Source organism: Glycine max, chromosome 14 (genome assembly GCF_000004515.6).
Source record: "Glycine max cultivar Williams 82 chromosome 14, Glycine_max_v4.0, whole genome shotgun sequence".
Taxonomy (NCBI): domain Eukaryota; kingdom Viridiplantae; phylum Streptophyta; class Magnoliopsida; order Fabales; family Fabaceae; genus Glycine; species Glycine max.
Genome location: NC_038250.2, coordinates 6015221 through 6030914, shown reverse-complemented (window position 1 = coordinate 6030914; position 15694 = coordinate 6015221). Strand labels below are relative to the sequence as shown.

Genomic DNA, 15694 nt, shown 5'->3' with positions numbered 1-15694 from the left:
TTGTGGAAAAGAGTTTCAATAGGGGATTTCTCTGTCAAATTGGCATATGATTTTGTGTCATTTGATCTTTCTCTTGTTGAAAAAATGTTGGTGTGTTCATTTGGAGATTGTCACTTGATATATTGCCAGCATGTGATAACCTGCAGCAGTGTAGAATCGTAACAGATTCTGTAATGAAATGGAAGAAAACTTGGAACACTTGTTGTTTACGTGTAGATTCGCATCGTTAGTTTGGAGCCAATGCTATTCGTGGCTTGGTATTGAGACTGCACAGCACAAGGAACCACAAAAACATTTTTTTCAGCATGATTGTAGCTGTTTGGGAAGGAAGGAAAACAAGGAGTGGAAATCAGATTGGTGTGCGGTTGTCTAGACATTGTGGAACATCAGAAACAGTATCATCTTTGATGGGAAAACCTGGGATTTGGATTATGCTTTGGAGATGATCAAATACAAATCTTGGGCATGGCTGGAAGCAAAGGTGGAAGCATTTCATTTCTCTTTTTCTGAATGGTATTCAAACCCCAGGGTGTGTCTTCAAACTTCACGGATTTAATACACTCTTGTAACAATCTACTGGTTTATCAAAGGGACAGGGTTGATTTTGTTCTAGGAGGTAATTATGAAAAGAATAAATGTGTCCCGTAGCTATGACTCGGGTGATAATCTATTTTCCGTAATTTGTCATGTTTTGGATCCTGTAACTATCATTGGTATTGCTGGTACCGTGTTAATAATAATGTTTTGCTTATCCAAAAAAATATATTTTTTTTAATTTATTGTTTTGATTTAATTTAGTCTTTTATTTTATTTTTTTATTCAATTTGTTTTTCTAATTTCTAAAAAGAGTTCAATTTAATCATTGTCATTTATTCCATCAAAATTGTTAATGGTGAAATTCATGTAACAAATAACATATCCTTTCCTTAAGTAGACATGTGAATACAAACTTAATGGAGATTAGATGCAAATGGATGATGAGAATCAAATTGAATCCAAAAAAAATTAAAGATTAAATCAAACCAAAATAATGAATTAGAAAAAATAATTAATTTAACCAAAGAATTATCAACGAGAAACATACATTTGGTTCTTCCAACAAGCCATGTCCACACTATTCATAAGTAAAAAAAAAAATGTATAGAAAGATGTTGCTAGAAAATTGATTTAGAATTATTCATCGATTAATGTTGATATGGCTTGAATTAAAGAATTTGTCAACAAAACTATTTTTGCAATTATTTTATATCCAGTATTTTTGGGGTAGAGAAAGAGATAGACAAAGAATATATAGTTTAACACTTTTGCTTGGAAGTAAAATTTTAAAAGGATAGGAAGAGTAAGGCAAGTTTTTGTTTTAAAATTAAGAGAATTATATGATTATTAAGATTTTTATCTTTTATTTTTAAACTATTAAATTGGCCTTCTCTTCTTTCTTTCTTTTTTTTTTTTTCCTTTAAAACTACAGTTCCAAACATGGAACATATCCCAAACGAATAAGGGATTGCTTGGTGAACTTCAATCAACAGAATGGATTCAATTTATTTGATACTAAAATATTAGTTCATACTCTTTTAAAAAAAAAAATTCATACTATGGTAATGCGATGTTTCAAGCTTATCCTCTTAACACAATTTATAAAAGATAAAGTGACAAAAGATCCCGTACAAATGCAGGATTCAATCCCGGTATCCTACTTTGTTCTCTTTCTCGTTCCCTTCCCTATAAGAACCTTCAAGGGCTTCCATAAAAACCCACCTCCCTTATTAATCCTCCCTTGAACCTCTCCCTATTATATTTGAAATAAATAAATACTTTTTCATAATTTAAGAAATTGTGTTGCACATAAAGTTATATGTTTAATATCTCTACATGGTGTAAGACAGACTTACTTTCAACAAACTTCCCATATAAAGTACATCACAACATAAAAATGTTTTACGTTATCAATGTATAATTTTTTTTCTTTAAAAATAATTAAATTTTTTCAAGTTTAATGGTCATACATTATCATTCAAGTATAAGTAATTATTGATATGACTTTACAAAAAATTATTATAAAAATCAACAAACTTATTATATATAAATAATTATTATAATAATTAAATAATAATGTGAAATTATTTTTATAATATAAATATATAATCCTTAGTCTCTAAAGAGTTTGCCCAACATTTTTTTCAGCCTGAATTTCAATAATTTTTGTAAATCATGCATTCAAGTTCATCAAACAGCTATAAAATCGTTTACAATGAGCAGGCATGGATGAATTGAAAAAACAAACAGGAATAAGGGGAAAAAAATTCCATCAAAGAAATATCTTGTCCCATGACACATGAAACCTACTCGTCTTTAAATATTGGTATTCAACACCTCTAGTACTTAATTTTAAATTATCAAATGTCCATAGGAGAACCACCTTGGTCTACAGCAGCAGCACCACCACCACCTTGATCTGCAGCACCAGCAGCAGCACCTGGATCTGTGGGAGCATCCTGTCCGGCTGCTGGCTGAGCTTCTTCTTCAGCTGGAGCAGCTTCTTCCTCCCTCACAATCTCAAAAGTATCAATCAACTGTTGAACAGTTTCCTGATCCAAAATGTGGAATGGCTCACCAACACCAACCACAGCAATTGTGCACACAGAACTCCTGAGTTTTTCACCTTGCAAGGACTCCCTAGTTGCAATAAGTGCATCTTTGATCAGATCTTCTCGTGAAGAGCCCACAAAATTCTCAAACCTGCGTTCCAAATATGTCTTTGCAGCTTGAGAGCGAGACCCAATAGCAAAAGCCTGATATTCAAAATAGTTTCCACTGGGACAGTTGTAATAGAGGTGAGCTCCTGATTCATCTAATCCAGCTACCAGGAGTCCAACTCCATAAGGACGTTTCCATGACCGCTGGGTGCAAACCTGCAACTCAAAATTGCATCACAAATAGTGATGAGAATGAGATCTTTTAAGTTCTAATAAAATTTGCAGATTATTCTTTCTTGCTATCCTCTTTTGCCACATAATTCTGCAGATACAAGCACACGCATTGCCTCCCATACCCCATTCATTCAACTTTCTAGAACTAAAACTCAAGTATAACTGTATATCATAAAATAATGTAGATTAGCTAATCCAATATTTTGTTCATTGTGAACTGAACATATCAGCTTCCAATAATATAACTATATTAAAGAACCTAAAAAAAGTAAAAGAGGCAGAGGGTTACTACTCCTAAAAATGTTGTTCAGCATACTCTCTATCTCTATCTACTGAAAGATCCATCAACCCCAGCAAGAAAAATTAGGGTCAAAAATGCATTTTTTATTTCTTTAATGAACTCAAACCATATGATAACTTCAACCTTACTCACTAGGAATTTGACAAGCAAGCTACATTGACTTCAACATAACAATAATCTGTGTTCCACTTCACTTCGTGATATCAGCATAGATTTGCATGATGTAACAACCATGACACAGATACATAACTTGGGAAGATGTAAACATAAATATTATCATCCTTCAGGATTTCCTCTCACAGTAAACAGAAACCTTGGCAGTGCTATGAACTATTCAAATTTCAAACAGATATTGAACCCAAGGCCTCTCCCACAACCACCACAATAGAGGAAGCACATTTATTTAATATATATCAATCTTGTAGCAGCCAGCTATGAAGATGCTATAGTAAGACTACAGGAAGTGGGTTAAATCATAATACAAACTATACAATTTATACTACACATATAAATACTCAAACAGAAAATGAAACCAAAATTATGGAAATTCATGATAAACATATTAGACCTGTAAAGTGAAGGAACAGGGATAACTTTTGATGGAATGGTCCAGGAAGAAGGGTTTCAAATCCTACTATCTTCCTAAAGCAAAAAATGCATTTGAAAACGGAGGAGAAACCACAGTTTTACCCAAAAAAATCCTAAAGAACCTTGTTTCAGGGGCAAAAATGGGGGGCTTTGAAGCTTATATCATGGTAGCACTACTATAGTATGTGAAAGACACTATTCCAGCTGCAACGATCCCAATTGAAAACCGCTCAGCTGTTTGAATTCTGTAGCAGCCTAGGATCACTTCACTCCACTACTATGCTATATCGCCACTATATAGCCCTATTTATAACTCACTACAATGCTCAGTAAATCATATGGATACCCAACATCTTCTCTAATACAAGAACATCCTCAAAACCTCGAAAGAATAGAAATCCAGCACACATTAGAGAATGAAAACACATATTCAAACATTCATTGTGTATTTAACAACTCAGTTGCAATGCCCGTGCAAAGAACCAAAACCGATCAGTAGCACATCAAAAGGTTTTTAAAAATGTTCCGCAACCAATTGCAGCCTTAGCATCCGGGTGCTTTTGAAGTCTTCCTGACTGCAATTGCAGCTACATCTACTGGATTTGTCCGCAATTGTTCCCAATAGTAAACCCTACCACAACCACAATTTTAAATCGCAGTCGCACCTCCATTGAGTTCCTCGATATCACAGAATTTCACAGACAAATGCAGTCACAAACAATTGCACTCAAACACCCCAAAAACCTTGACGTTGTTGTGACGGACATTTTTCAAAACCTTACATAAAAAAAATCAATTATCACAACTAAACTCAAATCAGCATCAGTCTCCACCCGTTGTGATTTGAAATTCGTGGAGCAGCAAAGAAATTAAACTCACATTCTCATAATTCATTCCCAAAATTGAACAAACAAACCAGACCAGTTCGATCACATAAACCTAAAATCGAAATTTTAACAAAAGTGCAGGCTTAGACGAGCCGTCGCTCCGATATTAATAATTACAAATGCAGCGAGATACTAATTATTATTATTATTAGGAGATATAAGGTTGGTCTAGTGGTGGTGGTGGTGAAGGGGAGAGGTCGCGCGTTCGAATCCGAGGCTAATAAAAACTAACATTTGTCGATCAGAAAAATATTATTATTATTATTTTGACAAAACGCGGAAGAAAATAGAGTGAGTTGATTGAGGAAGAGCGGTGACCTGAGCCTTATCCGCGAGCTGAACGACGAGTCTCCCTACGGGGAGCGGTGACTCGTAGGTGTAGTTATAGTTGATGCACTCGGATCGCATGTAGCGGGAGAGGACGCGGCCGTCGGCGGTGAGGCCGGCGATGGCGACGCCGATGTGGTTGTCGACCTTGAAGATCTTCTTCTGGTGCGATGAGAGTTCGGAGTTAGCCTTGTTGACGCATGCGAGGACCACGTGGGTCTTGGATCGGAGCCCTATCGCCGCCGAGCCCTGCTTCACCGCCTCCATCGCGTACTCCACCTGGAACAGCCTCCCCGCCGGGCTCCATGTCGTCACGTCCGTGTCGTACTGGTTTCTGAACATTTTCACGATTCAAACACCAAAACCCTCTATTTCTTCTTCTTCACTCTATATTTCACCTTTTTTTCTTCTTCCTCAAGAACCCTCTCTCTCCCTCTGCCTTCAGTGTTGGACAAGTAAGTAAGTCATGTTTGACTGTTTAGTCCACTAACCCAATGGGCTCACACACTATGGATCGGCTTCTATTTACACTTCCCTACTTACTTTTCATATCTGTCTATTAAAAAAAACACAAAATTGACAAAAATATATTTGACAGAAAGTATTTTTCATAATATAAGCCTTCATGGTCAAGCAATGGAAACTCATCTTGCAGCATGTCTACCCTGATGGCAATAAATGTGCGGATTCGCTTGCTCGTCGAGGTTCTTCATCTATTCAGATAAGAAGTAAGAACTAAGTGGAGTGTTTGCCCTCCTCAAATGAGGGATTTATTGTTAGTTGATTCTCTCAGCATCTCCTCTTGCATATTGTAGTTGTTGTCTTTTGTTCCTTTTCTTTTCCCACTGATAAAAAATATAATTTATCTAAGAGAAACTAGTTTTTATAGCGTATTAAAAAATTAAAATTACATTATAGAAACTATTTTTCTTAATATAATATAATTTTTTATGTTACTGAAAGTCTGAAACTAGTTTCTATAAGATGAGAGAAAAGTGGGGAAAAAAAGATCAAGATGGATTTAAGGAGAAGAAAATAAGAAGGAAGGATGAGGGAAAAGGTGAGAGAAAGAAAGGGAAGAGTACAAGAAAGGAAAATGTGAGCTTTGGAGGGGAAGGTAGGGGTAATTTTAGGTTTCAGAAAGTAAAAAAATATGAGTTGTAAAAAGTAAAATGGGAGATATAGATAGCATTACCCTAAAGATTGGTGGTCGAATTTTGCAGCAAACCTCACTTTTTTATTTTTTATTTATTATTAATTATTGATAATTATTACATATGCCACAATTAAGAAATTCTGCGGTAATTTTTTAAATTGCCATAATTAAGACAATTTTGTGGAGTTTTTCCTTTAATTGTCGCAATTTTTCTATGAGAAGTCAAAATTTGTAATATCATGTTAATTTATTTAGAGGCAAAATTTAACCAAAAAAATTGAGGGACAAAATTTATGAGATTGTGAAACTTTTGGGGGAGGGAACAAAAAGTTCAATTAAGCAAAAAATTAATTATTGTTTTAAAAGGCCAAATGACCTATTTGTCTCTCATGTATTTTTATTCAATTTGATCTTTTATCTTTTTAAAAGTTGATTTTGGTCCTTCATATTTTTAAATCAATTTAAAATGGTTCTTCTATAAATTTAAAGTTAATATCGTTAATTAATATTCATACTCCATAATCCCTAATTCCTTTTCTCCTAAACTAAAAACCACAAACCCAAATAAGATCATATCTCGTTTCACCACCAAATTCTCCCATTACATATCCTGAATTGGTGGTTCTTTCTACCTCCATTGCATCACCATTGCCCTCTACATCTTTTCTCCCTTTTCACATCTCACGGTTGTTGTGACTTCGACTCAAGAGGAGAATGTAGTGGTGTGGGGTCAGCTTTGGGTTTTTTGAAAGGGGAACTGTCGTCTCCAGTGTGGTGGTGCAATGGTATTTCATTTGTTCTATTGGTGTCTATGTTTTCCTTGTCTTGATGATAGTAAAATTTGTGTTCTTGATTGTGGTTACAATGGATAGTGTTGTGGCTCCGATCAAGTTTTTGATAGTGTGGTGGAAAATTATTGTTGCAATTTGTGATTTGGTCTTAGACTTGTTCATTATCATCTTTTGGTTCAATATCATTCAAGAATATCTCTATTAGGTTGATTGAGAAAAGAAATGAGGAGGGAGTAGAGGAGGGAGAAACTACATTTTGTGACGGTTTTTAATTGCCAATAACAATATCTCATTAATAACGTTAACTTCAAATGGATGAAAGAACTATTTTGAATTGATTTAAAAACATGAATGGTCAAAATGAACTTTTAAAAAGATAAAAGATCAAATTGAACAAAAAATAAGATGAAAGACCAAATAAAGTCATTTGGCCTTTTAAAAATATACTATGAATTGTTTGGTCAGGAACTCCTGTTGTAAGCTATTTTGAATAACTTATAAACTAGTTTAATTAATCATTTATTCAATTACTTTTTTCAAGATTTTAATTTTACCATAGAACTCAACCTCATTAATTACCAAAAGTTAATGTGTTATTTCTTGATTAGTTATTAATTTATTCAATCATTTAATCAAATGATGAGAATCATGAAACTGGCCAAATACAGGCTAAAGGCCCAAGTGAAGAAGGACGAAGGCCCAAGTGGAGAAGGACAAAGCCCCCGAGTGGAGAAGGATGAAGGCCCAAGTGGAGAAGGATGAAGGCCCAGAGGCAGAGACACTATCAAGACTATTAATTGTTGTTGAAGGCCCAAACTAATTTGAAGACCCAAGTTAAATAAGTTTTTAGTTATAATTTATTTTTATTGTAATTTTGGCCCAAACTGTTTAAAAGGCCCATGTCTATTTTTATCTTTTTGTTCAGCTACACTATAAGTATGGGTTTTTGTTTTGAATAAGAAAAAACTTTTGGCATTTGATAAAATTGGGTGAGAGTTTCTCTCTGGGTTCCTTGTTGAACCAATTATCAGACTTATCAAGGTAATCCTTGTGGCGTCTACCCTGACTTATCTTCCTTCACTGGAAGTGGCGTCTACCCAGACTTATCTTCCTTAACCGGAAGTGGCGTCTACCCAGACTTATCTTCCTTCACCGGAAGTGGCGTCTACCCTGACTTATCTTCCTTCACCGGAAGTGGCGTCATCCAAAAACTCTACAGCCTGTATCAAGTGATCCGCCCCGTAAGGTTCACATCATCTGGTATCAGAGCTTTGGCTCTTGATACAGGTTCTATCTTATCCTATTATTTTTCTTTGTAATTTGTCCAGGTTCGTGTTTGGTCCTTGTTCTGTTATTTGTTTTCTTGTTTGCGTCTTGTTGCGTTCTTGTTTATGTCTTTGTTTCGTTCTTGTTCTTGTCACGTTTGTGTTCTTGTTGTTGTTCTTGTTTCTAGTGTCTTTCAGACTTTGTGTCATAAAAAAAATTGTTTGGGTTCTGTTTCAAGTAAAAAAAAAAAAGTTGCAGAAATTTTGAAAAAAAAAAGAGAAGAAAGAGAAAAAAGAGAAAGTGGGTGTTTGATCTTTGAACACAAAATTGAGGCAGTTAGAGGCTTTTTTTTGGCAGAAAATCGTGTACCAAATCCCCTTATCTAGATTCTCCTTTGAATTCTCAGTGTTTTGATATATAGTGGGCCTCAAACGGACAACTGTAGCAAAAGTTATGAGCATTTGAAGTTTACTTGTAATATCTGTTATCTTATCTGTTATCCTATCTGTTATCATATCTGTTATCCAAATTAAATCTAATTTGTTATCCAAATCTGATCTATTATCCAAATCAAATCAAATCAAATTTTTTTATCCAAATCAGATTTGTTATCCAAATCAAATCCAATCTGCTATCCAAATCAAGTCCAAGTTGTTATCCCAAATCAAATCTGTTACTCTGATAATTATATTGTCTTTCCTTTTATTTTATATTACTTTGTGTGTCTAATTCGGTCCATCTAGGAACTTAAGAGGGAACATGAGTGGTAAAAGGCAAGAGTGAAAACATCACACAAAAGCCTATATTGAGAGCATCAAACACGAGTGAACTACCATCAAAGAGAGAAACACGTGAGTAGAGTGTGGTGAGGTTCTGAATTTTTTTTAATTTACTGCAAAATTCTTTGTTCCTTAATCATGGCAAGAGCTGGTGACAATGGTGGTGTATATCATCAACTGGATGAATCTCAACGCTTATTTCTGGACGCGTGGACTACACAAATGCAACGTTTGTTGACCAAATCTTCCTTGTTTACTCTTAAACCTCTATCCCCTAGAGAAGTGTGTGATGACCAAATCAGAATGGGAGAAAAGAGAGAACAAGAGAAAGAAAATAGTGAGGCACCACAAAGGAATATGAAAAAGAAGAGTGATACACCCGAGGAAAAGAGTGATACACATGAGAGAAAATTTAATTATTTTGCAGAGGCGAGTGAAGTGACGAAAGTGTTACCTGCTCATGAACCACTCAATCTACAGTATTGCAAAGACAGTAAAATTTCTACTGATAATTCTAATGAGTTTACTATTTCTATTTCTCCTAGTGTTCAACCATTATTGCAGGAATTTAAAAATGTCTTTCCTAAGGAGATTCCTCATGGACTACCACCTTCAAGAGGCATAGAACATCAAGTTGATCTCCTCCCCGGAGCTTCATTGCCTAACAGACCAACTTACAAAAGCAATCCCCAAGAGACTCAACGTAAGGATGCACATGCCAAAGTTGAGTATGTGAAAAGATTGTATGACCAAGTGAAGGTGCAAATTGCAAAGAAGAATGAAAGCTATGTCAAGCAAGCCCACAAGAAAAGGAAGGAAGTGGTACTTGAACCCGGTGATGATCCTGAACATTTGAGGACAAATGTTTTCCAAGAAGGAGGGAATGATGAGAATCATGAAACTGGCCAAATACAGGCTAAAGGCCCAAGTGAAGAAGGACGAAGGCCCAAGTGGAGAAGGACAAAGCCCCCGAGTGGAGAAGGATGAAGGCCCAAGTGGAGAAGGATGAAGGCCCAGAGGCAGAGACACTATCAAGACTATTAATTGTTGTTGAAGGCCCAAACTAATTTGAAGACCCAAGTTAAATAAGTTTTTAGTTATAATTTATTTTTATTGTAATTTTGGCCCAAACTGTTTAAAAGGCCCATGTCTATTTTTATCTTTTTGTTCAGCTACACTATAAGTATGGGTTTTTGTTTTGAATAAGAAAAAACTTTTGGCATTTGATAAAATTGGGTGAGAGTTTCTCTCTGGGTTCCTTGTTGAACCAATTATCAGACTTATCAAGGTAATCCTTGTGGCGTCTACCCTGACTTATCTTCCTTCACTGGAAGTGGCGTCTACCCAGACTTATCTTCCTTAACCGGAAGTGGCGTCTACCCAGACTTATCTTCCTTCACCGGAAGTGGCGTCTACCCTGACTTATCTTCCTTCACCGGAAGTGGCGTCATCCAAAAACTCTACAGCCTGTATCAAGTGATCCGCCCCGTAAGGTTCACATCATTTTGGTTCAATATCATTCAAGAATATCTCTATTAGGTTGATTGAGAAAAGAAATGAGGAGGGAGTAGAGGAGGGAGAAACTACATTTTGTGACGGTTTTTAATTGCCAATAACAATATCTCATTAATAACGTTAACTTCAAATGGATGAAAGAACTATTTTGAATTGATTTAAAAACATGAATGGTCAAAATGAACTTTTAAAAAGATAAAAGATCAAATTGAACAAAAAATAAGATGAAAGACCAAATAAAGTCATTTGGCCTTTTAAAAATATACTATGAATTGTTTGGTCAGGAACTCCTGTTGTAAGCTATTTTGAATAACTTATAAACTAGTTTAATTAATCATTTATTCAATTACTTTTTTCAAGATTTTAATTTTACCATAGAACTCAACCTCATTAATTACCAAAAGTTAATGTGTTATTTCTTGATTAGTTATTAATTTATTCAATCATTTAATCAAATTCAATATTCATTCAACTAATAATTTGAAATAAAAATAAAATAAGTAACTTGTTATATATGCCAATTCGTCAAAAAATATATATTATATTTCTTCTTAAGATTTTTCTATTGACAATTTAAATCTAATCATTGTAAAATCTTAATTGAGAAGTAATTTGATAAATTAGATTATTAATAATCTTTATCTAATAAAGACCACATTGATGTATATATTTAGAATGTTAATGTTTTATTTACAATAATTTTATAATCAAGAATAATTTAAATTTAAATTTTATAATTTTTCTACTTTTTGTCAAAATATCTATGATAACAAGTCTTGAAACTTATTAAATTAACAAATTAATAAAACAATAAATGTAATAGTTAAATAAAAAACAAAACAATACTTTATTATAACTAAAAATTCTTCACATGATACCTTTCAAAAAAAATAATATTAAACAATCTTCAATATACATATTTATCCAAAACAAGATATGAAATTATGCATATTTATTTTTGCATGGTGCCATTAACTGTAGTTTCTGGAGGTTTAGGAAGAAGCCCATTAACTGTAGTTTCTGGAGGTTTAGGAAGAAGCCCTTTTTCTCTGCAGGTTTCGACGGCTCCGGTGAACATATCCTCTAAGCTGTACTTAAATTTGAAGCTCAAGTATGTGATCTTCTTCGAAGAAAATTTAATAATGTCCAATTCATCTGGAATATTCTTGAACCTAAACATCAAAATGCGTACAATTAATTAGCACAACATACAATTTTAATTTGTGCATTATTCATACATATTGAAGTATTACTATTACTGTAATACTCGATCAATAATATATATATATATATATATATATATATATATGTGTGTGTGTGTATAACGATATAGTTGGGAAGTCTTACTTTGTAGGGACGTTATTCTTTCTTGCTGTCATCCATCTAAATTTTAAAACAATTGCATAAGAAGTGGCATAAAATATCATTAATTCATTGGAGGATGAATAGTAAAATAAAGAATTAAATATTTTTTCTCTATAATTTAGTATTTTTTTCATTTTTGTTTTTGTAATTTTTTTATTTTAGTTATTAGAAAATGTATTTATTTTATTTTTCTTTTTTAAAGTGTTTTATATAATATTCTTTTATTGTTCAAAAAATATTTTTTTTTCTATTTAAAATATTTTAAAGAAAAAAAAAACAAAACATACACCTTCTGTAAGAAATAAAACAAAAATAAAAAATTACAAAAAGAAGATTAAAAAATACTAAATTATAAAAAATGTATTTAAACCTAAAATAAACTATACAATACATTAGACTATGTTGAGTTGTTAAAATGACAAGAAATTCCACGTATAAAGGCACCTGTGATGAGTGAAAGAGCATGATTAGGCTAGGTGGCATCATTGGCATAATAAAGGGGTGGAATGACTGATACAAAGTCTATGTTGTGCTCTTTGGCAAATTTCCACGCTTCTACAAAAAATGGAAACATGATTTAGATTACAAAATCATATCCGGATATTATTTATTTCCCCCTGTTTCTCTTTTTCTCTTGGAGGAGAGAAATGTGACATATAGACTCCCAAAAACGAGAAATTCTTAGATAATTTAGGACCATTATATTATCTGTGTTTTCATCAATAAATATATGCAGCGAAAATAATTTAATATTTATAAATAATTAAGATCACTTAAATTAAAAGATAACATCATTAATTATTATTAGATTATTAATGAATATATCTTTTATTTAATAAGTATTTCTTTAATTATTCATGTGTTATATAATTATTAGTCAAGATTACGGATAATCTGATAATCTTAAATAATCTATTAATTTTTATTCATGCACAACGTGTCATTAAGACAACTCATTTTTATGTTAGATTTGATCAAGTTTTAGTCTCCTGTTAATAAAGATATAATAATGTTTTAACACTCTTAAATTACAAACATTTTATTAATACTTATTATTTTATATTTTTCATATCACATTATATCATCTATTATTTTTTTATTTTTTTATTTATCTTACTAGGTGACAAATAGTATATATAGTGTCCACCACAAATCATTTCTTTTATATATAGAAAATTTAGGTGAATTAAGTTTTAGGAGTTCAATAGGATCAATGAGCCTCAAGATTTAAAAAAAAAAAATACTTACAGACATATTTATAAATTATCTATCAACAAAATCGATGAATAATTTTGAATAAAAAAATAACAACAATGATATGTGACAATTATTTATTACTAAAAATAACTAACCCTGCCAGTCATTTTGACCCTTCTGCAGAAATCAACATCACTCCAACAATTCTCTTCCATGACAGGGTTTGGGTGCTCCGTAACGTCCACAGTTCCAGCTAATGATGTGAATACAAGCTTTCAGATTTTGGCCTTCACGCATGCTTTCATGATGTCTAGCAATCCGTTTATTGTAGGATTTATCACTTTGTTCTGCATTTCCAATCAAATTTAATTTCTAACCATATTAGAATACTTTAACGTTGCACGTTACAAGAATTTCACAACTTACTACTGTAATTATTTGCAAACCCTTGGATAATTTTATATGCTGAACAAATACAACCATACACAAGTTGTTGTCATCACGATCATCATGCCACAATTTCAGTAACTTGACAAAATAGCCCCCCCAAAAAAAAATACAAGAAAAAAAAACATAAAGACTAGGTTGGACTGGTAGCTAGTAGCTCTGGTCGGGTTATATATCGTTAGGAATTGGAATGTTGGGTTTACGTACGAACGTGTATCTCTAAAACGAGTCACTGCGTTTTGCAACACGTCAATAAGAAGTCGTCCACATGAAATATGGTATTAATCGATGGCGGTTATCATTAGTTGACTAATACTAATAACTTAATTGTTTATTGGTCTCTTATCATAAGAAAAATATATTTAGACATCTAAATGCTAGTTGACATCAAGTAAAAAAGAGATAGAAATTAAGAAGAAATTATTTCGTGGACACTCATATAAAAAAAAGTATGATAGGTGGTTTGATGTAATAGGAAGGAATACATGGAAGAGAAAATATAATATACAATATTCATGTATCATTATCAATATATAAAAAAATATAGATACAATAGGTCACTTGTTAAAATAAAATAGATAAAGAAAAATAAGAAATATTGATGGAGTATTTAAAACAAAAGAGTATTCAAATATAATTATCTTTTATCATATTGCATATGCCCAATGATATAATTGTGTCAAACAAAAGATGAGTTTATGATGTTGGAGAATAAATAATCAGATTGAGTATTTCACTTCAACAAGAACCAAGATATGAGGAAACAATTAACATAATTGTCTACCAATTAATTTATCTTATTTTTAAGAAATTTATTTATCAATTATGCGCATTATGCTTATGTTCTAGACTTCATGTTAGGGAACCCTATAGGTTTCTTAGTTGCATATCAGTATCACCAGAGTGCTGGATCATGTTAAAATGACCATTTTGCCAGTACTCGTGGCATATTTAGACTAAAAAAAATTGATAAATGGCAAGGGAAAAAATAAGTGTGAAATTGATCAACATACCTCAGGGTCATTGCACTCAAAATCCATGGGGGTTGCCACGTGGAAAACTCCGGTACAGCCTTCAATGGCTTCATCAAAGCTTCTCTCTTGAGCAAGATCAGCCTTCCACAGAGACAATTTGCTCTTTGCACCTGGCAGTTCCACCAAATGCTTCACCTTCTTCATGTTAGCTGAAGCGTGCATATAAATATACAATAATGTAATAATTAATAATAAAGTGTTGTATATATTTTGTTAGTAGTAGATTAAAAAGGTGAGGTAACTTAGGCATGCATGAGATGAGATGAAAAATGATGCAATATTGGGACCTGGGTCGCGTACGGTGGCTCGAAGAGTGTAGCCACGCTCGATGAGTCTCGTGACCCGATAAAACCAGAAGCTCCTGTAAAGCAAACACTTTCGGATTTTGAACCCATATTCACTCTCCTTTTTCTCTCTTCTTAATTACTACTATAAGGCAAAATCTTTAAATTGGGTCCTTTTTACAAATTAATTATCAAAATGGGTATGTTTCATTTTTATTTATCAAGGGGATCTGTTATTTTACTATAAAGCGCTTATACCTGAAGGGCGCGTTCCACTAGAATGTGACACGTGGCGTGACTTGACAGGACGATGGGACAGGGGTGGAAGTGGTGGTCTGTCAGGCGCGACCAGTAGTGGTGGGGTCCCAGATGCGATCACTAGTGGTGGCCTGCCAGGCGCTACCAGTAGTGGTGGAGCCTCAGGCGCGACCACTAGTGGTAGCCTATTAAGCGCGTCCACTAGTGGTGGGCCCCAGACACGTCCCTCTTCCCTATAAAACTTCTTCCCCTCCGTTTCATTTTCACACAAAAACGTTGAAGTGAGCTGAGTTGAAACGTGTTGAAGCGCTTTATACCGGTTAGAAATTTTGCTCAAAACTAATAAATATTTTTTTATCTTCTATACATTATAGCATTAATTAATATTTATTGTGTTGATGATAATAATAAATATATTTCGTAGGTGCACAATCTAATTGACACGAACTATTTGATGAAATAGAAATTTTGTTTATATTTTTTGTGTAATATTTATTAATTTCTGGTTATGAATATGTTTCTTTGTATGAAGATAACAAAAATTAGTGATTGTAGAAGTTTTAAAATGA

General features: G+C 33.2%; 1 protein-coding gene and 1 pseudogene across 1 annotated transcript; both read right to left on the bottom strand.

Moving 5' to 3' along the window:
- Window positions 1-2289: 2289 nt before the first annotated feature.
- LOC100792921 (proteasome subunit alpha type-1-B) lies at window positions 2290-5722 on the bottom strand. Its single transcript, XM_003544351.4, has 2 exons — window positions 5025-5722; window positions 2290-2912 (listed from the first exon to the last, which is right to left on the bottom strand). The coding sequence occupies exons 1-2, from the start codon at window positions 5373-5375 to the stop codon at window positions 2397-2399; spliced, it is 867 nt and encodes a 288-aa protein (XP_003544399.1). The 5' UTR covers window positions 5376-5722; the 3' UTR covers window positions 2290-2396.
- Window positions 5723-12207: 6485 nt separating this feature from the next.
- Window positions 12208-14978, bottom strand: LOC100800325 (bifunctional dihydroflavonol 4-reductase/flavanone 4-reductase-like; annotated as a pseudogene).
- Between the last annotated feature and the right edge of the window lie 716 nt (window positions 14979-15694).